The sequence below is a fragment of the Nothobranchius furzeri genome, chromosome 1 (genome assembly GCF_043380555.1).
Source record: "Nothobranchius furzeri strain GRZ-AD chromosome 1, NfurGRZ-RIMD1, whole genome shotgun sequence".
Classification (NCBI taxonomy): Eukaryota; Metazoa; Chordata; class Actinopteri; order Cyprinodontiformes; family Nothobranchiidae; genus Nothobranchius; species Nothobranchius furzeri.
This window is the reverse complement of record NC_091741.1, coordinates 55229851-55252267: the sequence shown is the minus strand read 5'-3', so window position 1 is coordinate 55252267 and position 22417 is coordinate 55229851. Positions and strand designations below refer to the sequence as shown.

Sequence of the window (22417 nt, the reverse complement as noted above, 5' to 3'; positions counted from 1 at the left end):
ATATCTTAGATGCAGTTAAAAAGTGTTTCCATTGGCTGTGCGTCATCAGGAGACACGGAGATGTACAACTGTGTATCATAACCACAATTCTGATCTCTTAGCTGATTCTGTTTTAGGTCACTTTATCAGAAGCATCCTGTCAGTGTCACCAAAGATACAATAAATGACAAAGATAATACAAAAGTTTTAAAAGGTGTAAAAAAAGTCTGACTCGTTAGGAGGAATTGTAAACACGATTTATTTTACAGTATTTGAAAAAAAAAAACAAAGCAAAACAAAACAAACACAAAAATACTTTCTACACACTCAATATCCTACAGAGCTTAAAAAAAGAAACTGTACCGATGGCCAGGCCTCTGGTCCTGATGCTGGTGGTCTCTCTTGATTGACACCCAGCTTCTGTCAACAAAGCAGAGAACCGCGCAACCTCACGTCAGCAGACCCTCAAACTGCTGAGCCGCACAGCTCACTTGTGATTGGCTCACAGTAAGAAAATGTGGCTTCAGCCAATCAGAGGCGCGCTTACTCTCCGACCAGTCGGTACCAACATGGCAGCTCTCTGAGTTTTGGAGGAAGGGAGCTGGTGTAAATAAATACAGTTTGAACGTTTTAGAGACAACGACATAATCTGGCTGTTTGAGCCTGGGGCTTATTGGACTGCGGGGGGAAAATGTCGAGTGACGGAAACAAAAAACAGTTTTGGAAACGAAATGCAGCGAAGGTTCCTGGCAGGTAAGTGACGTGTTACCTCCTGTTGGCTATCTTAGCACAGTTAGCTTCTCTCTGTTGACGCTGTCCTGTAAAGCATCAGACGCAGCGTTTCTTTTTGTGAATGATATCACCATCCTTCGCATATTAAACGGGTTTTAATTATGCAACGTGACATTGTCTGGTAAGTTATTCAGAAAGACCGTTTACTCTTTGCTTCTGGAAGCTGTGAAAGAGCTACCCGGCTAACAGTTGCTAGCTGAAGAGAATTTTACCCTCAACGTCACAGAAAGAGTTGAAACTAACATGTTCAACTGTAAGATACTTTAACCCACGTGTTGTCTTCGTAAATCGCAGTCATGCATTTAAGGTACGTGCTAGAATAAATATAGGCTAACGTTGCTAGCTAGTGGAGGTAGCTCATTCATTTACATTGTGTCTTGTTAACTTTTCCAGCATTCAACATGTTTATGGAGCACAGCATCCACCTTTCGACCCTCTTCTTCATTCAGAGTAAGTTTAAAAATCTTGCTGGAGTTATTTGGTCAGTTGTTTAACTTGTCAGCTTGCTCTGATGAGTGGCTTTTGTTCTTATATTGCAATAACTCAGATGTAAAATCAAACCTTAATTTCTTGTCTCTTGATGGCGTTTAACTCTCATAGGAAATGTTGTATCCGCTCTAATTTTGATTTTAGAGTTTCAGCCTCATAACTTGTAGATTTAAGATGTCAAAGTCAGGTGTAGGTGGTGTGTTAACACCTGACATACAAACTGACAGTGGGCTGGGATGTAAGAGAAACTGCTAACAGTGTGAAACGTCACCATCTTGTAATGCAGTCCCATTATGTTTTGTTAACACCATGTGGTCCTTCTTGTTCTGCAACACTAGAAAAACCGACTCAACCAGAATATTTGTTTCAAGGTTGAATAAACACTTGTAGTGGTAAAAACACATGACAAAAATGTATTTAGACATTTGAGATTAAAAAATTTATTTCAGAAGTGTCCTGTTCAAGACACTTATCAGCTCATTCGGCACACCATACAGCAAACATTTCACACATCACAGAAAAACAAAATAAAGGACATTAAGGTGGGCAGCCTTTCAAACTAAAATGGAATTGGGTGATGTACCTGGTGGTTTTGTTCAGCAGATTTAATGATTCAAAGCATTTACATCCAGGTCCTGGGGTGACCAAACTGTGGGCTTCAAATGCAGAGAGACATTCGCTTTGGAGATAATGGCTGCTTTTTCACAAATGTAAAACAAAATGCACATCAATATATTTTTAAGAGTAGACCACAACAACAATACAGAGTAGGAATGTCCCGATACAACTTTTCACTTCTGATACGATGCTGATATTGTAGCCTTAAGTATTGACCCATACCGATATCAGTCTATCAGAACAAACCATTCATGCTTTTACCTATTTCATTGTGTGGAATGTATTAAAGGCTTGGTCAAGTGATATTACTCAATCGGAGAACAAGAGCCAATAACATTAAGTTTGAAAAAAAAAAGACAATTCTTTCTTAACCATTGGTTGCAAAAATGTGAATGTTAATAGACTGCTTATATCGGAGATTTTTGATGCCGTCTGATATAACACTATTTTTGGGCTGGTATCGAATTACTTCCAACATCGATATCGGAATGGGACATCCCTATGTAAAGTATTCATTGTTTGCGCTTTTATTTTCATTTCATGGTAAATGGGACCACAAACAATGACCTTTTTTTTTTTTTTACTGTCAAGCTGATTTTTAGCACCATTCATAAACCTGGTAATAAAAGTGACCCATGTCATGTTCTTGTTACTGATTATGAATTATTTGAAACTTTTCAATTCAATTCAGTTTATTTATACAGCACCAAATCACAAGAGTCACCTCAAGGTACCTTACAAAGTAAATAACTACAAACTAAAAAACAAAAAACTCCCATCAAATCCATAGAAATAAATAATTTTCTTTTGTTGAAGGAAACAAGCCTTTTTGTCTGACATCTGGAAAGATTTAAAGATCCCTTTCTATAAGAAACAAACAGTTTGATCTTTTACTAAAACATTGCTGGTTTTTCCACTGTTGATCAGTTAAATATGATTACATATCACCAGTGCTGAGGACAATACTTTAAAAACATAATTATAGTTACAAATTACTAACTCAGTTACTTAGTTACAAGATCATTCAAGTAACTAATTACCAAAATAATTAAAGACAATTTAGTTACTTTTTTCATAAAAGAATGCAAGAAAAATGAGTTAGTGTCTTAATTAAACTGACTTAATTTACTATAAGAAAGAAAACACGCTTTTCTATAGCGCCTCTCAAAATAAAAATCACGAGGCACTTCACAAAAAAATATATAAAAAATGTAAGGAAAGAGAGATAGAGAAAATGAATAGGAAATGGGGAAGTCAGTGGATCCCGGGAAAGGCGGATCAGGAAGAAAGAGCAGAATAAGGAGAGGGTGGTGATAAACGTCACACAAAAGTTTTCTGCTGCTTTTTAAAGGAGACCACTGAGTCCACTGATCATAGGTCCAGGGGGAGAGAGTTCCAGAATTAAATAAATTACTACAATATTAAAATATAAATGACTAAAAGACTTGAACATAATGCATGTCCAAATGTTTATTATAAAACGGAATAATTGAGATAAACAGGCACTTAACAAAAATAGAAAAAGATGTAAAGGGTTCCTGGGTCTTTCAGTGTAGTTAAATTACTGAATTAAATATAATTTTGCAAAGTATTCAAATTTTTCCAGTTTCACTTAAAGGGGCATTATGGAAGTTTGACAGTCAAAACATGTATAGAAATAATAAATTTCTTCTTCATACATTCTCCTGCAATGCCCTGGTCCTGTAGAATGAGCCCTGGTATTTTTACTGTGATTGCCTGTTTTTCTGTAAAATCACAGAAAAAGAGAGATGCTCGGGTCGTGCAGGCTGCTTCATGCGCGTTCACGCTCAGGCATAGCCCGTAGCATTTGCTATCCGTAGCTTTAGCGGCAGAGAGAGAGGTAGTGCCAACTCAGCGACTTTGTCGCTGTTCCTAACGCCTAGTGACGAACCTAGCTACATTTCTGAGGACCCTTAGCTACTTTCTTCTAGATATTTCCAGCAAATTAGCAACAAAATAGCCATTTTCGCTCCAAACCGTTCTTTGAACGTTGTTTCAGCTGTCATCAGGAATATAAATGTTACGGATACAAAAGACGTCACTGGTGCTTTAGCTCACCCAGTTAATCAGCAGACTCACGTGCGGAAGACCCGGGTTCGATTCTGGATGTGAGCATAATTTATTTAGAGTTTATTTTTTACATTAATGGTGTATTTTTTTTACAGTAAGATGCCCAAATTTTTATTTGAGACTCGCTGAACGGCATTGAATTCACAGATAAAAAAGATGTGGGTTCAACTTTCATTTTGGAACAATTTTTCAAGCGCGGGAAGGGAATGATCTGAGCATGCAGGAGGTCTGACCCATCATAAACCTTTGTCGGCTGTGCTGAAGAGAAAGGTACAGAACCAAATTATTTAATTAATTAGCTGTACGTTCTCCTGTCCTCTGTCCTCCGGGCCACACACACACACGGGACTGTCTCAGCTGTTATTTTTGTTAAGGAGTGTGCACGTACAGCATGCACGCCTCGTGCACGAGCCTACTATTGAAGCTGCCGTTACGCTTTTGGCCTGAGGGGGCAATCGCGAGCATAAAAATTCAAAACTCCGTAAAGTCCCTTTAATTTTACTAACTGGCAGGGCTCTGCGTGGCTTAGATGAAATATTTTGCTTAACATACAAATTAATCATGTGTTTTGTATTAGAAGCAGGGCTTCATTTGTATTTGGTCACAATTCTGTGTGAGAATTACAATAAACTTCAGACTTTGCTTCATTTAAAGTACACCTCTGTCTCTGGTTCATGTTCATTTATTTAATCCTCCCACTGTCCTAGTGGCTGTGACCCCGCGAGGAAAGTTGACCATTGAGCAGGGTTGATGGTTTATCCCTTGGGTCCATGCGACAGGGGTGAGGAGTGAGCACCACCTCACCCCTGTCACACGGTCCTCAAGGGATAAACCATCAATCCTGCTCAATGGTCAGCTTTCCTCATGGGGTCACCCATGAAGACAGTTGGAGGGTTAAGGGATGGACTCTTCTGGTTTATTCAGTTCAGTTTTTCTGACTTTTTTTTTCTTTCAGTTTGTGAATAAACTGAAGCAATGAGTTCAGGTGCTTCTTTTTGGGCAAATTTACTCCAAAATGTGTTAAAGAAAACCAAAAAGAAGTTGTTGAATTTTCCAGCATGTTAGTGGAAATCATCTGGTTTGGGCCTGCTAAGTAGCGTTTGTCACAGCTTCACGAGATCAACTTCCTGTTGTACAAAAGAAGAAGTGATTCCACCAAACATCAGCAGATGTGGAGATATGTTTTAATCTGTGGGTTTCCCAACAGCAGAATTTAAAATACACAATAGGTTACTGTAAGGAATAAAGTGCAGCTCTATAAAACTACGTAAAACTGGATGAAGATAAGAGCATGAAAATATCCCCAAACCTGTAATTTTTATGAGAATGATTTGATTGTCTTGTCACATTTCTTTTTCATTTCCACCCATTCTACTATGTGTGTCGTCTAAACCCTTTCTTGTGTCCTCTGTGTGTTCACGACGCTCTTCTGTCTGTGGTTCAGCCTGATGAAAGCAGGTAACAAGCCACCTCCGGCCACACCGGGCAAGCCCAAGAAAGCCACCACTTTCCAGGAGTTTGAGAGCATAACTAGTGATGCCTGGGATGTCGGGGATGATGACGATGAGCTGCTCGCCATGGCTGCCCAGAATCTTAATATTGAGGTTGTCATGGAGACGGCAAATAAGGTGAACTGTTAGGTTTGATTTGTCATCAAACACTCAAAGTATTTCTCACCATTATGCTCACTAGTTATCAAATGTTTTTATGTAATTTGGCTCTAGTGAAATGTTTTTAAATGTTTTAAATAAGTTTAGATTCTTGTTAATTATTAAAAACACTTCTTTACCTGTAAAATGTATTAATTTTGTATCTCTAGTGTTGCTGTTTTGCATCACTTCTTGCTTTTCTGTGATTTGGACAGGTGATAGAGAATCACAGCAAGCAGCAGGAGAGGCAGAGACACGATGACACAACTGAGATTGGTCAGAAGGATGAGAATACACAGGAGGAGATGGCAGAGGAGGAGGAAGAGGATGAGGAGGATGAAGATGCAGATGCCCAAGTGGAAGAAGGAGATGCAATTAGTCCAGACGTCTCATTCGCTTCCCTGAGCAGCCCCTTTGGTGATGGGCGTCTTGTGAAGTCCCAGAGCGAAGCTCCAATAGGGTCACCCAGGGGTGAGTGAGACTTTACCTGGTGCAAGATCATTCAGATGTTTTTTTTCCCCTCTCTCTCTGTTTAAAACCGTGTTGAATAACACGAGTCAAAAGGTACACCTGCCATATTGATAGAAGACCCCCTTACACATACTGGTGCAACATCCAATGATATTTTTATGCAATTTAACTTGCACAAGCAGGGTTTCCCCCAGCGCTTTATAAGCCTGGCGGCCCACCAGGCTTTGCTTGCCCACCCGCCAGGCTAAGTGTCATGCCCCGCCCCCCTCCCCGACCTACCGGGTCCGCTGACACGAACGGCGCAAAGAAACTAGAGCCCTCTATCAGCTGACACTGGTGAGAAACGGCAGCGGAACGTGTGCAACCACCCCACCCCCGCTCTCACGGAGGCTACACTACGCACGACCTCCCGCTCTCACGGAGGAGCGCGCGATCCCCCTCCACTGCACATGTATAACAATACATTTTCTTCACACCAACTTCCTGTTTTGATATTCAGACTCCCATAGCAGCTCTTCTCTACTTTTATAGCTCGCTGTCTGTTTTTTATATGACCAATCATCATTTAAAACAGTTTAGTTTAGTTAGTTTGTGTTTACATGGGTTCTAAACTAACGTCTAAATTAGGGGGATCCAAACTTTTCAAGACAAGGAGCCAGAATCAGAGTTAAGTCGTTGCAGGCTGCAGAAATTTAATTTTTTTTCCCCAAGTTAAAAAATGTAAAAAAAGTTTTTATTTTTTGTGAATGGTTTTATTTTTACTGCTCAAAAACAGACATAAAACATAAAAGTCCAAAAAGTGTCTATCTACATCGGTTTAACTATCAAAGAGCGGACTGCATGTCGGACATGCCTGGTCTACAGTTTGGCATCTTTAATGTTGGCCTGCATCGATTATAGAACAATATCTGTTACCATGTTCTCATAATTATTCGTAATTCTTTATCACCACTTAACCACACAACTCTGCCACCTGCTGATGTAAACTAGTAACAGCAGCATCTTTAAAATGTGGAGTTAACGAAATCGAAAATCTTCGTTATAAAACGATTTTTCACAGCATGATCCATCAGCGGTTAATTTATGTATTACTGAAGTTAAAATGAAGGATGGAAGTCTGTAATGAGGTTAACACACACGCCGTAATAAACAGTTTAGTGTTGAGTGGGTTTACTTTAGACTTAAAAAAAATTTTTTTTTAATCACAAGGCCACATTCTCTGTGTTTTGAAAAACCATATTACCCAATTGAATAATTTATTGCAATTACTACATTGACCAAAATATATGTAATTATGATTTTTTTAAACCATGATTGAGTTAATTTAGCTTTAGTTAACCAGCAGTGCTACTGGGGCCTCAATGATTTTAAGACTATTTATCCTGATTACATTATTATTTCAGTCTGCTCTGTTCAAGAGACAATGATCCAGACATCAAATAAACATCAGAATCTGTAAATGAAACAAAACTGTTGATCTTTTTTAAAAAGGCTGAATAATATTTATTAGTTTTTAGTGTTGCAATATTAGCTGATATTGATCCGTCTGTAATTTTTATTACATTTAGTTTTTGCCTTGTGAGCCCAGTGACTGAATATTCTGTTGGCAGGTCTTTTCCTGTTTTGACTGCTGCTGTGTTTAGATACCAGCAGCACAAGGAGGCCTCAGCCTGGAGGCAGGTTCTCTTATCTCCTTAGAGAACTCAAACTCGGGAACTTGTAAGCAAACTGATGTCATTTGTAGAGAAACAAGATCATACTTGTCTTCTCGTCCCTTTGATTCGATTCAGGGAATGTTTGATGCTGTTTGACCGAAATATAATTTTTACCCTGAACTTTAATATTCAGTTTGGTGCATTGTGATTAACAGATGCACATCTTTAACTACCTCTAACAAGTTTTTTTTTCATTAAACCAAAACGTATGCAATAGACTTTATAACGGACTTAGGCTGGCTCATAATGCTCCACTGCAACGGCTGCAGCCTGCTTTATTATTAATCTTTCTAATTTCTGTAAGTGCAAATAAAGCACTTGAGCATGCTAGTCTTTTATTTGGTGTTGTAAAAACCAAATGGATAATAAAATGGCAACTTGCCAGTTTTAACCACTGAAGAATATGTAATGGAAGACATTGTGTCATTTTGGTCTAACAATATAAACTGTTAACGGGGTCCGTAGTGAATTTATAGTAAGTGTTCAAAATGACAGAAGGAAAACGCTGGTCCTGACATCACCAGCTTGGTGTTTCGCTGTGCAATTTATTGACTTTCAAATTTCTATTTCAATTTCCACACAACCACCTTAACTATGTAATTGGCAAAAGATATAGGTAATCATAAAAATATGAACGCATTTTGTCACCTTTTGCAAGCATGATCTTATTTTGTCTTGATTTCTGAAGGATGTGGATTTCTGCTCCTTTTGAAAACTAAAGCCTGATTGATACTTCTCCGTCTGGATCAGTACAGAGACATGCAACGCCGTTGTGCGTCGATAGCAAGGGCTCTGTGGCAACCCCGCAGAGAGTCATGGAGACATGCCCACTTTTTTTTTATCTCTCTGTAAAAATGGCCTGTATTTGATAAAATGCCTTCTAGAGTCCTAGAATCCCCCCAGTCATTTACCCACTCACACACTGGTGGTGACGAGCTACATTGTAGCCACAGCTGCCCTGGGGCACACTGCCAGAGGCGAGGCTGCTGAACTACTACTACTAATCCCTCTGACCACCACCGGTAAGCAAGGCGGGTTAAGCGTCCTACCCAAGGACACAACAGCAGAATTCTCTGCCGGAAGCCAGGATTAATCCGACAGCAATTACTGTTCAACCCACTCTACCTCCTGCGCTACTGCTGCAGTGACGAAGACCGCAAGCCTGTGATTGGTGAGGACACTGCTTCCTGTAAATTCGTCAACCACACCGCCATTCCACCACCACAAAAATAAAGAGTGCCAAAGATATCTGGCAGCAGGCACGGAGCAGATTGAAGAACATCTTGTTAAAAACGTCAGACGATATAAATGTTAAATGTCTTCGAATGAAGGAATACAAAGATACGCAGCATATCTGTGAAAGGAAATCACGAGAAACGTGGGTTTGGAGGTGGTGGCTGCATTAATGGGTAGATGAGAATGATGGACACATTTGTTTGTGTTAAAGTCTCTGAAATGTATAAATAAACGATAGTAAAATACACTAACGTGGACCTGTAATGGTGGCAGGATACCCCCAGAAAAGCACTATGCCCTCTTTTGACCTGGTGGGTAACTGCTCTGCAACACTCAGGCATCAGAGAAGTCCAGAAGGAAAACGTCTCTGTCAATGCGTTGGCAAATCTCTGAACTTGAGTTGACAGAGAAGTATAAATTAGACAAAGTGATTTCTGCAATAAGGAAAGCACAGATTGAATTGTGGAATAAAAACAGAAGATGCAGAATTTAACGTCTTCTTGAAGTCTGTGATTTTCCCCACACTTTTCAAAGAGCCCATCTCATTATCTCTATCTTCATCTTTCCTCCAGATGTAGCAGGTGAGCGAGCGGCCCTCCACAGACAGCGATCTCTACCCCACAGACCGCCTGTCATCCCCTTAGTGGCCCGCATGGCGGACCAGAACACATCTGGCACCCCAGCCATGACCGAGAGGGAAGCATCCCGTCTGGATAAATTCAAACAGTTACTGGCAGGGCCAAACACTGATCTGGGTAAGTGTGTGTGTGTGTGTGTGTATTTCTATTCTGCAATCTCGTGCTATCTGTTAGTTTGTAACACACATTTGGCCTGACTGGCATCACTGTAGCTTTGACAGGCTCTTTCTATCTTTATGTTCCTTTAGCTTTTTTTTTCTCCATTTCTTTTTGTTCTCAAAGCTCTTTCACTTCTTTATTTCCTTGCACTCTTCTGCTTCTCACTCTGGCTGCCAGCTGTGCTTTGCTGTTAACGATGCTGTGAGGGAGAAAGTCATCCAGCCATCTGGACATGCAGATTACGTGGGGGAAAAGCCACCCGCAACAACAAAAGCAAATGACAGGCCTTTGTTCTAAGCAAAGGACAGGCCTTTATTGTTTATCCAACCCCAGGGACTTTGCTACCCTCGTGGCCATGAAACTCTTAGAGTTTTCCCGTCGCAACTCACTTTGAAACTAACTTTTGGGAGCTACCATTCTCTGACTTGTTGCTTTTTTGTTTCACACTTTATCACTTTAGTCCTCACAGTGCAGATGCTGACTTTGGAGATTTAGGCCATAACTAGTCTTTATTTTCAGCTTGTGACAGCAGCAGCCTTGGCTCTGAAAAGTTATGTACAGTTACTTTACAGTTGTGCTTGTTAGAGGTTTTCTTTGGCCGTAAGGAAAGGCAATGTCTTCAGAGGCAAAGAAACGCCACGTTTCAGCCAGGCATGTCCACAAACTAGACCATGAAGTACAGTAGTAACTATATACAAACAAAGAAAAGTTTACAGAAACTTAAGAGCTTCTTCTTAAATATGTATGTAGCATTCTGCAAAGAAGTTGCATGCTTGGCCCAAAGAAATGGAATTACATAGTAGTTTAAAATAATTTTCGTGGTTGTATAATACAGAACTACATGGCATTTCTAGAATAATCACATTGGGTCTTTCTTTTTAAAATTTACCAAGAGTCTTCTCAGTACTTGAATCTGTTTTGTTCTGCTTTCTGCATTAAGACTTCCTCGTCTGTGTCTGTTTTAAGATGTTTTAATTCCAACTTTGTTTATCTGCATTTTCAGGTTGATCAACAGGGTTTGGACAGGGCCGATTCTTATAAAATAGAAACATTTACTGCGTGGTCTGAGTCTGTTCACACAATTAACATGAGTTAGTCACGGACAAACTCAAAAGTAACGTCACAGCTTAGCGCCCAGAAGTTGTAAAGAGCACACCCACAGAAGAAACCACTGCACACACTTAACTGCTGGTGGTTGCTTTTGTATTATAGATTTGACTGGCAGCATCGCTCATTATGAATGATTACTCTACAGTTTTATGACACAAGTATGTTTATAATTATCTAGTAAGGTTGTGCCCACAAGTCCGAGTGTCACACCTACCTACTCTCACGCCACTGTGGTCAGGATTCAGGTGCCTACATGAGTGATTTTGTCAATATCCAATCTGTTTCCAATCCTGTCTGCTGCCATGTTTATTTAAATGTGGAAATGATACCAGTTAAATCAGTGGAAGAAAAAAAAAACCTGTCTTCATAAAATCCCACAAAGTTCAATATTTCTCAACGTTTTTACTGAAGTGTCATGCATAAGACACTTAAGTCGTGTACTTTTAGGACAAGAAAACATTATAATCATAAGTTGGTACTGCTTTATTTTCTTTTGTGGGTTACTTTAAGTTGTAATCCGAATGATAGCAGAGCCTAAAATGTAGAATCAAATGTTGTATTTCATTGATGGCCTTCTTCAGCACACTGCTTCACTCTGCTTGAGAGCTTTATGAATGACGCAAAGTGGTTAGCAGCTCATCTCCTTTAGTCAATGGCAGTTGTGGCCGGTTCGAGCAAAGTGTATCTTTGACCATCAGCAGAGTGTCTTTGAGCCATCAGCCCCCATTAGGGCCTGCCAGACTTCACATGCTGACTGTCTAAATTTAGTTTAGTCTCTGCGCCATGATTAGATAGGCCAGAACAGGCGAGCCATGCTGCCGGCTGCTGGCAGCATGAAAGATGAACCTCATTCACGGGACATAATTAAGTGAAAGATTGGAGGAGGGAGGTGCAGAGTGGTGATAGGGGAGGGGAGAAGGATGGGACAGATAAGATGAGATGAAACTTTAATGATCCCTGTAGAGAAAATGGGTCATTATTGGACCCAAAGAATGGGACACGGAGGAGGGTCTAGAAGTTCTGAAGATGAAATTACAATCGCTTGAGAGCAGATTAAACGTTGTGTACAAGAACACTTACAGACAGAACGAAACATTTATTTCTAGACATGTTTGTCCATTTGAACATTTTACAAGTGTAGATTGCATACGTTTGGAGAGGTTGAGAAATACCTGCTCTGTCTGCAACAACTTTTCTGAATAACATGGAACAAGGGATGAAATGGTCTGAAAATGTGAATTATGATGATGATATGGTATTTTAAAAGCAAGCTGAACATGTTTAAAAGTGCTTTAACAAACTGAACAGACTTTTTATAGTCTGCAGGATAGATAGACTAATATTTTGTATTTTTGTGTTTTTATTGGACAAAACTTTTAATTATTTCTTTGATTGTTAATTTAGGTCAAAGTTTTTCTTTTTTTTTTAAAGAGCAAGTTCATCGAGAAACCGTTTTTGCTTGTCATTCTCGAAATAAGATTGTTTACTCTGAGTTTCACATGCAGGTTGAACGTGAAAATGGTCTTCTACAACCATGTCCTGTACTAGCTGCCAATATAAAAATACCTGAGAAAGCCCCGGTCATTAAAAGCCAGTCAGATCTACGTCACGCTGTAAATTAGCATTCATGGACTCACCCATATTGGCTCACAATGAGGTGGTGTTGTTGGTTTAGCATCCAGGAGAAGGCAGAGAATGTCTCAGCTAGTAGAAGTTAACGGTTAGCATTAGCAACTCCATCCCATGGAAGAACTCCTTCAGTGGAGGAAACATAAACTGCCAATTGAGCTAACAATCCCACTACATTAGGTCACTATTTTATGAAATAAGCATATTAGGCCTTGCCACAGATTGTGATAGGTGTCTGTTTAGCATGCAATTTCGTTTGAAACAGAGATGACCCGAGTGTGTGAGACAACAGGATGATTGATGTCAGATTGAGCTCTAAGTAGTCCTGATATCCTGAGGTGAGTGTCAGTTGATTGAAGCTTAAAAATTCACACACTTTACGGTCAATAAGCAGAACAGTTAACTCGTTCATTGCCAGCTGTTTCCTGATCAGAAAAACCCTTTTCAACGTTTTTCAGCGCTGTCACTGTTTTGATTGACTGATGTCAACGCCAAAACCACCAAAACAAAGAAGAGTCTCACCTTTTACATCAGGAAGAATCCGCGCGTATCGAGCGTTATCCGTGCTTTCATAATACGTTGTCGAATTGTGAGCAGCAGATGCTGTTCCAGTTCGCGCCTCAAGTTGACAAGTAATTAAAATTGTGCCCACATTTCTAAGTTAACAAACGTCTCCTCAGTGGCGGACGGTAATCGGGAGAAACGGGAGATTTCCCGGTGTCCTGGCCGTTAAACTGGCCCGCTCAGTGATTGCCGGTCATGATGTGCGTAATATCTAAATGATAAATCCGTCATGCAGCTCATCAGGGCATCTGCTCTCCTGATGCTCGCACAATCGGAGCAAACTTGGCAAAAACACCCCCCCTCCTCTCACTTTGTCAGGGTCTGGCCAAGCGCTGCGGACACCCACCACCCCAGAGCGGCTACAGCACCACCGCACCTTTGGCCCCGGAGGCAAAATGGACCTAGACGGACCAGGAAAGGTGGAGCAGAAAAGGAGAGATTGAAAAAGAAGAAAGCTCTGGCCACAGATGCATGTCCAGGCTGGCCTGCATGTGGTCATGTTGGGAGAACCGGTTTAAGGTGGAGTTTTTGGGCCAGTTTAATTATCGCGCAGCGCGCAATGCTGGGCACGTGGGGTGGGTTAGGGAGGGTGAAACGGCGGCTGTCAGGAACGGATCATGATGATCAGGTTCTGATGATCAGATCATCAGACTCATCCTTTAGGGACAGAGAGCAGTGCTTTGGACTGATACCAGCACCACCGCCACTTCTAAATATAACCTTTCAGCACTTTTTCTACGGTACAGTGCATACTGGTAAATTTTACAGGTATTCAGGGGTGGACATTTAAAGGGCCCGAGCACCAATGGCGCTAAATTTTCTCGTCGGGCGGTAAATACTTGACGACTTACCGCCCGGGTGGCGCCCAAGCCTTATTTGTCATTTACACACCGGCTTTCACCTGCATCATGGCCACGCCCTGTAGGAAGCCGCTGTTTTCGTTTCGCGCGCGTGAACCTGCGCGCCTCTAGCCATGTACTGCACTTGTACAATTCGTGCACGTACTGCACTTGTACAATTCGTGCACGTACTGCATGATTCTAGTTATAGTCACGTGAACTATAAGTTCACTATTAAAGAAGTGAAACCACGCTAGAAACACACAAGCATGCAGGAAGATGGCGCCACCACAGGGATGGGATTTCTTGATGAAATCTCCGGCAAAACGCTTTAAAACTGGTGAGGAGAAGCGAGACAGTTCGAAACGGTATGAAGCAGAGAAGCGTGTGCGTAGGTGGAATGATTCTTGGCGGTTTAAAGACGACGGGAGGCGCAGAGAATGGCCGTGTTCGAGTTGAGCAGCGGCTCGCCTGGAAAACAGATGAGAGCAGACGGAAGCAGCAGGGGGAGTGGCTGAAAGCCGGCGTTTAAGTCGGACAGATTTCCCTGCATGTGTAGCTCGGGGGTGATGATGGCTGAAGATATTGCGTTAGCGTTCACACTTGTTCAATTTTCAATTTAAATTCTGGTGCCTGTTAGCAGCTGAAACACATCCTCACGTGCTTGTGGATATCATATATTGTATATGAAAACATGACTGTAATAATAAGTAAAGGTTATCAGCTGTAGCTTCAGTGTGCTCATAGGAAACGTGACAAAAGAAAACAAAACACATTTCTCTTTATGACCTATATAGTTGTCATCATCAACGTAACATGACTTACAGAATACATGTGACCAACTAACATTTCATGTTCTACCACCGGATGTTTGGATCAAAATATGAACCAATCAGATCTTAGATCAGGTCAGAGCCAGGCGTTTCCCGTCATCCTCTAGGTTTTGCAGCCGGTGGAGAGCAACTGCAGCGCCTTGCTCCAAAATCTGCAGCCGCCTTGATCTCATAAGGTTGCCTACGTATGCATGACGTCAGAGTAAGTCGGCGTCAATTCGGACACAAATCTAACCGGCATGCACCGCTCGCCGATCACTGCTGGTCTAATCTGCGCAGAACTGGCTCATCTCGAACACAGCCAATGGCTCGAGTACAGCAAAGCGGAGTTGGTCATGTACTGCGTTGTGTGCCGGAAGTATGTGACGACAAAAATGAGTTTTGTTGAGGGAACAAACAAATTCAAACTTGAATACATTATTATGTTTGTGAATGTATACAAAATAAAGGTTTATTACATTTAAAACGGTTCAGTTGTTATTTTGACTCGTTTTGGCAGCTGACCAGCGGGGCCGGTAGATTCTTGGCGGGGCCGGTAAATATTCAGAGTTACCGGCCCCGCTGGCCGGTTGGTTTTGAAGTTAATGTCCACCCCTGGTATTCATTAGTCGAAATCTCGGAGATTTTTGAAAAGATATCTGTGTGTCTTCTAACATCAGTCATCCACAGTCTGGCACGAGCTCCATCAAGGGCTGCATTTTGCGCAAAAGGCGCATCACTGCCGCAAGGTGCACCGCGCGTCACCATCAGCTCAGGCAGAGGAGAGAAATTAAAACTGTTTCCCCACACCGTACACATTCCCGCAATAACTGACAGCAGCATCAGCTGACCAACCAGTGGTTAAACGCTCTGACAGGCAGGTACATCCATGGAGGAGAGACGGTTTCTAAACGGAAATATGGATCGTTAGCAAACACAAGACATAAAAGGAGTGTGCTTCACTTGAAATTTTGTGGCCATAAACATCCGGCTGCTGCTGATCATGAGACAGATGAGATGATAATTCTGACCTGGACTGATCTGGATTAGATTTCACATCAGCCCTGATGATCATTTATGACATTTCTTGTTAAATGCATAAACCTTCACCTCTGGCTTATTTTGTCTTTGGTTCATAGCCTTTACACCCCTAGTATTATTATTGAATATTATGAGAAAAACATCCATATATACTGGTCTGTCAGTGTATATGGATGTCAGAGATGTGTGCTTCTGCAAAAGGCTTCTTCCATTGTTGAGACTGTACATTTAATCTGTGCCTACTACGCTGTAAACCTAAATGACACTAATGATCTAGTCATTTAGCAATGGTGAGACCCTCCCAACACACACACGCACGCACGCACGCACACGCACACGCACACACACACACACACACACACACACACACACACACACACACACACACACACACACACACACACACACACACACACACACACACACACACACTTTTCTCTTCACCCAGACATGTAGTCTGGTACCTGTAGTCAGGGTGGATGATGGTGTCTGGCCTATTTCATCTAATGTGCAGGAGGCACGTTTAACAAAATAAAATAAACATAAAATAGAATTTCAGTTTATGCAACATAAGCACAGATTATATCAGCAGAACACAAATATTTATATTTTAGAGGAAAGAATCAGGGCACGTGTGAAGTGTGTGAATTGGGCGGTGGCCTGGGATGGTTTCAAAATTCCCGGCCTGAATTAATGTCCCAGTCCGCCCCTGCCCACCTCACCTCACCTCACCTCACCCAGGTGAGGTGAGGTGAGGTAGGTGAGGTAAGGTGAGGGATCTCGGTTTCCACCTTTAGTCAGAAGAAAACCATGTCAGGTTAATTATTGATTCAAAATATGCCTTTAGTGTGTGTGCGCCATTTGTGACCCCTGTTATAAACAGATATCCTCGAATATGTGAGGTTCTGCCTTCATCTGATGATGCTTTTTGGGTATTGCAACCCTGAGTGATATAAAAATGTACATATTTCTATGATTAAGGATCACAAACTTTCCATGACACGTCGTTCTTTACGCTGAACATTTTCTTAGATGCTTTGCTAAGTTATTCTGATTTTTGTTGTTAAGCCTTGTTAGTTGTACTGTGTGTTGTTTAGTATGCACTTGTACACATTTTTCATCCATTATGCATTTTTCCCCGAGTGTCTTGCTCTATGACGAGCTTTAAATTGGATTTTATAGACTGTACATACATTATTTTCCTTTAACATAGACTCAAAGGCCGTGAGCTGGCGTCTGATATCAAGCAGTTATAGCTGGATGGCAGAAAACTGCTGTTGCTATGGCAATGGTCCATTCTCCTCTTTTCTTTCCTGGTGATGTATTTTCTTACTCTTTCACTTTGCCCTTTTCTTCAGTTCCTCTCATTTGAATCATTTCCCCCTTTTCTCCTTATGTCTTTTTCCACTCTTTGTGTCCATTACAAGAGTCTGCTTCACACTTGCGTTCCTACACATAGTCTCAAATGCATCTTGAACAAATGAAAGCAACTGGCAACCCCAAAAACATAAAAGAACACAAAGAAGCAGTTAGCCGAACAGAAAATGCAGCTAAAACTTTCTCACATTCCTACAGGAAATCTTTTTTCCCACTTCTGTTATTTTCCTGTCAGTGTGTAGGTGCTCTCTGTTGGGGGTGCTGCCGCTCTTTGTTAGTGTTGTAGCAGCACATGGAGCTTTCTCTAACTACCATCACCCTCACTGGTGCAGCCCTGGTTACAAGGCCGCTTTACTTTGCTTAGTTCACACTTTGCTCTACTATCTGCCGTTCTCTTTTTACATATGATGCACTCAGCGTTGATGCTGTTTCCTATGTTAATAGTCGCCATCAAAGTGTGAAGTGGCAATGCAATTCAATTAATGTTATCCTAATGGCTTGCCTTAAAGCATTGTCCATGTGTGACAATTTCAGCGGTGTGTCACAGGCTTGGAGAGTGAAAAGATGAGCAAATAGAGCAGAAACAAAGGCAGCTCTACAGAGAGATGGAGAGAGACTCAGTAGATATGCTTTTGATTTGTGTAAAAAATCATCTCCTTAAATGCTAGAACAGTGAGCAGCATGTTTCCTTTTTTCTTTTAAATTGCACTCTGTGTGGTGCTTGCATGGTAACAAAGTCAGTAATTGGTAATGTTTGTGTGTTGGCGTGTGCTCGTAGCGTTGGGTGGAATCAATCATCACTGGTGTTGAGCTAATAATGAAGATCATGCTAATGGCAGATTGTAGGTAAATGGCCTGTGTTTGACAGAGTGCCTTGTGGAGTCCTAGACCCCCTCAAGGCACTTTACAACACAAACCGTCATTCACACGCATCACGTTTTACCTTCTCAGTGGCCTAGTGGTATGAATGTTTTCCCTGAGGCTGGGAGATAGTGGGTTAAAATCCAAGGTCAGACCATACAAAGGACCCAATTCCTCCCTGCCTAATTCTAGCCTGGCCTACCAGACTCGTCCTTTGTTTAATTCTGCACAGAGAAACAGTCTGGTTACTCACAGGCAGAGAGGCACTTGAGGGGCAGGACTAGCCTGCTCAAAAATAACCAATCAGAAAAAAGACTGAAATGCCGACTGTACCGCACAATGCTGTAGTTTTTTTGCTGTAGTAAAAAAAAAGGCGTCTGGCAACAGCGCAAACATCATTATTTTTTTTTAGAAGAAAGGCTTTTAGCACTTCTACTTATTGTGGTTTTAAAGATATTCAAGTCATTTAGAACAGAGGAAAGAGCCGCAGCGAACTCCGCCGCTGTCTTCGCTGTTTATGAGAAACTGAGCGCCGCTGTAGTTTTTTAGCTGTAGTCAAAAATGGCGTCTGGCGACAGCACAAACATCTTTCTTTAGAAGAAAGGCTTTTAGAGCTTCTATCTGTTGTTGTTTTAAAGGCATGTCCAAGTCATTTGGAACAGAGGAAAGAGCCGCAGCGAACTCCGCCTCAGTTGCCATGTTTATGACAAACTCGGCGTTATGGTGTGTGACGTACATTGCTCAGCGCTGATTGGCTCGGTTAGAATTCTCACGGGGTGGGGTTATTTGAATTGGAGAGTTCCCAGACCCTTTCTCTGTGCAGAATTAAACAGAGGAGGAGTCTGACAGGCCAGGGTAGCTTGACTGCATTAAACCACCCAATACATTCTCACACCCAAAGCATCAAAAAATGACACGTGTGAACTAGCCTCAATATATGACGATTCGGGGTGCCCCAGCGCATCAGGAGAGGAAGATCAGGGACACGCAGGGACACGTGGCACCGCTGGCGTCCGTATTTGATGCCCGCGGTCACACGGACATTATTCCACAATTTTACCTTCCCCTCACCCCAATCCTAACATTAACTCAGTAAGTCAGCTGAGTCAAGGTTAGAATGGGGGTAAGGGGAAGGTTAAGTAGTTCACAAGTCGGTCTAATGTCCGTCTCACCGTGAGCGTTGAACTCCGACGCACTGGGACAGTGCGTCCTCAGTGCGTCCTCTCCTGACGCGCTAGGGCATCCCGAATCGTCATATATTGAGGCTTAGTCACACGCTTCATATTTTGAGGCTTTGGGTGTGAGAATGTGTTAAACCACCACATAGTTCCCGAGTGCAGCCAATGCTGCAACTGTCCCCTCCCCATTGGGATGTGTCAAATGTGGAGATGTAATTTCACCAGTGTTTGATAACTAATAGAGCTCCGGGAGTTGACGTCACTTTTCCCGGCATGCAACAGTTCAAATCGAAACGGCGCCATATTGGCATGCAGAAGCCGGCAGCCTGACTATTTGTTATTGTCAGAAAACTCAATCAAACGGGAACTATGGTAGTTTCCTGTTGTGCCCCAGGATGCAGAACAGACGCGGACGACATAAGGAATGAGCCATCTACAGGATTCCCCAAGATCCGGAGCGCCGCAAACGTTGGATCATTGTAATAAAACGCGCTAGTGACCGGGCAAAAATGAAACTGTGGGATCCCGAGAGTAAAGGTTTTCGCTTATGCAGCGACCGCTTCATATCAGGTACTTAAACCAACGTTTCCTCAACTGTGTATGGTATTTATTTTAAATGCTTTTATTATGATTCTTAGTGGGCTTCCTAAACTTATTTTGGCGTGGCTTTTTCTGTCTTATTACTCATAGCAACAAGTAAACATCACGTAAAACGTTGCCTCGTGATTTCTGCGTGCTGCCGTTTCCGTGTTTTATGATCACAGCAATTAACCGGCTAAGCTGTATTTAATTTTTAAGCAATGGTTGATCAATTGTCAGATGACACACCGAGACTACTTACGTGTAAATCTGTTATTTGTCCGTCCATCCATCCATTTTCATCCGCGTATCCGGAGTCGGATTGCGGGGGCAGTAGCGTGACTTCCCTCTCCCCAGCTGCCGGAGCCAGCTCCTCCGGGTAAATCCCAAGGGGTTCCCCGGTCAGGTCCGGTGTTGTGCCGGTAAGAAGCCCGCTCCGACAGCTTCTGGCGTCGGAGCGGGCAGTAGAGTCGAGAGTCCCAGACCTTCTCCCCAGCTCCTCCGGCCGGGGGAATCCCAAGGGGTTCCCCCGGCCAGATCCGGTGTTGTGCCGGTAAGAAGTCCGCTCCGACATCTTCTGGCGTTTTTAAAAAGTATCCCAGGGGCACGGTAAGGGTCGGAGATGTTTAGTCTATTTAATTTCTGACTATATAAAACGATTTCTTCTGTTTTAAAGTGTGAAGTAAACTCCGGCGAAGTAAAATCCAAGCGGATCCCGTTCATGTTCATGGTTACATCCGTGTTTGTTTACCTTTTTTGCATGCCAAAATGGCGTCCACTAACTGAGAGTCACGTGGGGTCCGGAGCTCTATGGGGACTTTAACTTTTACTTACAACAACAACAAAGTTCTTCAGCAAAAAACTCTAGACAAAAAAGACCTCAAAGGCAAAATAAAAATAACCGACTATAGATGCTTTGTCAGGTTTTTACCTTACTGCTGCTGTAGTAATATTTTTTTTTTTCAGATGGTTCATGCTCCATGGTTATGTACACATGAGTAGGACTTTCAACCCAAAGTACAGAGTCCAAGTCCCTGGTTCTAAAAATTTCACCTGGCATCAACTGTAAATTGGATATTTGACTTTACAACAGAAAAAGACTGACCTGCTTGGTCTATCTTTCATTGTCCATGACTTTGACTAAAAAACACGAAATACACTCTTAATTTTAAATTTTTGCCCCAAACATAAATAATCACACTAATCAATATCCATGTCTGCAGATTTCCTTGTAAAATCTACTGTCCAACAAGTCTAGGGTATTTTAAAAACAGTCCAAAAGGCGAACTTCAGATAATTAATTTCTAATTGTTAGTTCACATAAAAACCAACACACTTGTGCATGCTTTCTGTCTCTGACACACACCAAATGATCTGCATTGTCACACCTGTACAGTCTCATCTGTGCTCGGTATCTTCTTGCAGCCATCTGGGCCATCAATCAGCCCCCCTGAGCAGGTACAATCTGGGGAGGGAGTCCCATTAGTTTATGGGCTGTCTGCTCCCAGGCGCTATTGCTTTGTTCTTCAGATGAGTCGGACCATTCAGGACACTCACAAAGCCTTCAAGGTTTATTAGATGGGGGCTTAACTTTTTAATAAACTCCATGATAAGGTGTCTGTCCTGAATGTATTGCTTTTCTGATCTCACTGGAAGAATGGTTCAGCTTTGTGCCCTGAGAAAAAAGGCATCTGTTCTCTGCTTTGTTTGGTACTCTGGATCAAACCACATACTACTATTATTATGAAAAGTATGCAAATCTCTGATTCCAGACTCCTGTGTTGGCTATTTTCTTGTATGCCAATGCTTTATTTCTACATTCCATATATGATGTTCAGGCAGTGACTTTTCTTATGTCAATACCCACCTGCCACTTGTCTTCGGGCTAGATCAGGAAGCACCAGTTGCACAATACTTTTGCAAGTGTGTATGTGGTGTCCTCATGCATAAATGTGTGTGTGTTGTAGCGTGCCATGTGTTGTTTTGCCCCAGTAGTTGCGCTCCATATGAATGATGCTTGAATAGTGCATGGCTCTGGCCTGCCAACCGTCCTCTCTCGTGCTCCCATCAGCTTCCTGCTCAGGCAGCACGGACTGACAGCACTTCCTCCCTTTCTCACTGTCTTCTGTTCTTCTCACTTGCTTTCACACAACTGTGCACACAGATAGGTAAGTAGATTGATTGACAGCCAGGTAGACAGACAGACATGAAGAAGGTGCAGATTCACACTCTTGGCCTATGCACCTACAGTCACAATAATACACAACCTTTTCCACTGGTAACTCTTATGATTGTGTTCATATTTATTGGATTTAGATGGTAAGATGCTTTGCTTGGTCTGTTCAGATTTGATGTGTCTCAGTAAGCTTAGGATTCAAACGCCTGACTGTGGTGCTTGCCTGTATACTTGACTTTGTGCATAATTAAGATCGAAATCTTAATTAGGCTCTTAATGGATATTTGGTTACTCTTGGTAGTTTCATTTAATCATCACATCTAGCATTTCTTTAGCCACATTTCTTAAACATGATTTAAACAAAACTAACAAAGAAACAAAAAACCCAACCACAGCAAGTCGAAGCAGAAGGTT

The 22417-nt window shown here is 41.9% G+C and overlaps 1 protein-coding gene across 2 annotated transcripts in view; it reads left to right on the top strand.

Annotated features, from left to right (window-relative positions):
• The first annotated feature begins 535 nt into the window (after nucleotides 1-535).
• tbc1d22a (TBC1 domain family, member 22a) overlaps nucleotides 536-22417 on the top strand; it is a 166187-nt gene continuing 144305 nt past the window's right edge. For both annotated transcript variants that reach the window (XM_015956713.3, XM_015956722.3), the window contains exons 1-5: nucleotides 536-732; nucleotides 1165-1221; nucleotides 5414-5597; nucleotides 5834-6089; nucleotides 9613-9795. In XM_015956713.3, the coding sequence (XP_015812199.1) occupies nucleotides 671-732; nucleotides 1165-1221; nucleotides 5414-5597; nucleotides 5834-6089; nucleotides 9613-9795 (742 nt within the window). In that variant the 5' untranslated portion in view covers nucleotides 536-670. The remainder of the gene's footprint in view (nucleotides 733-1164; nucleotides 1222-5413; nucleotides 5598-5833; nucleotides 6090-9612; nucleotides 9796-22417) is intronic.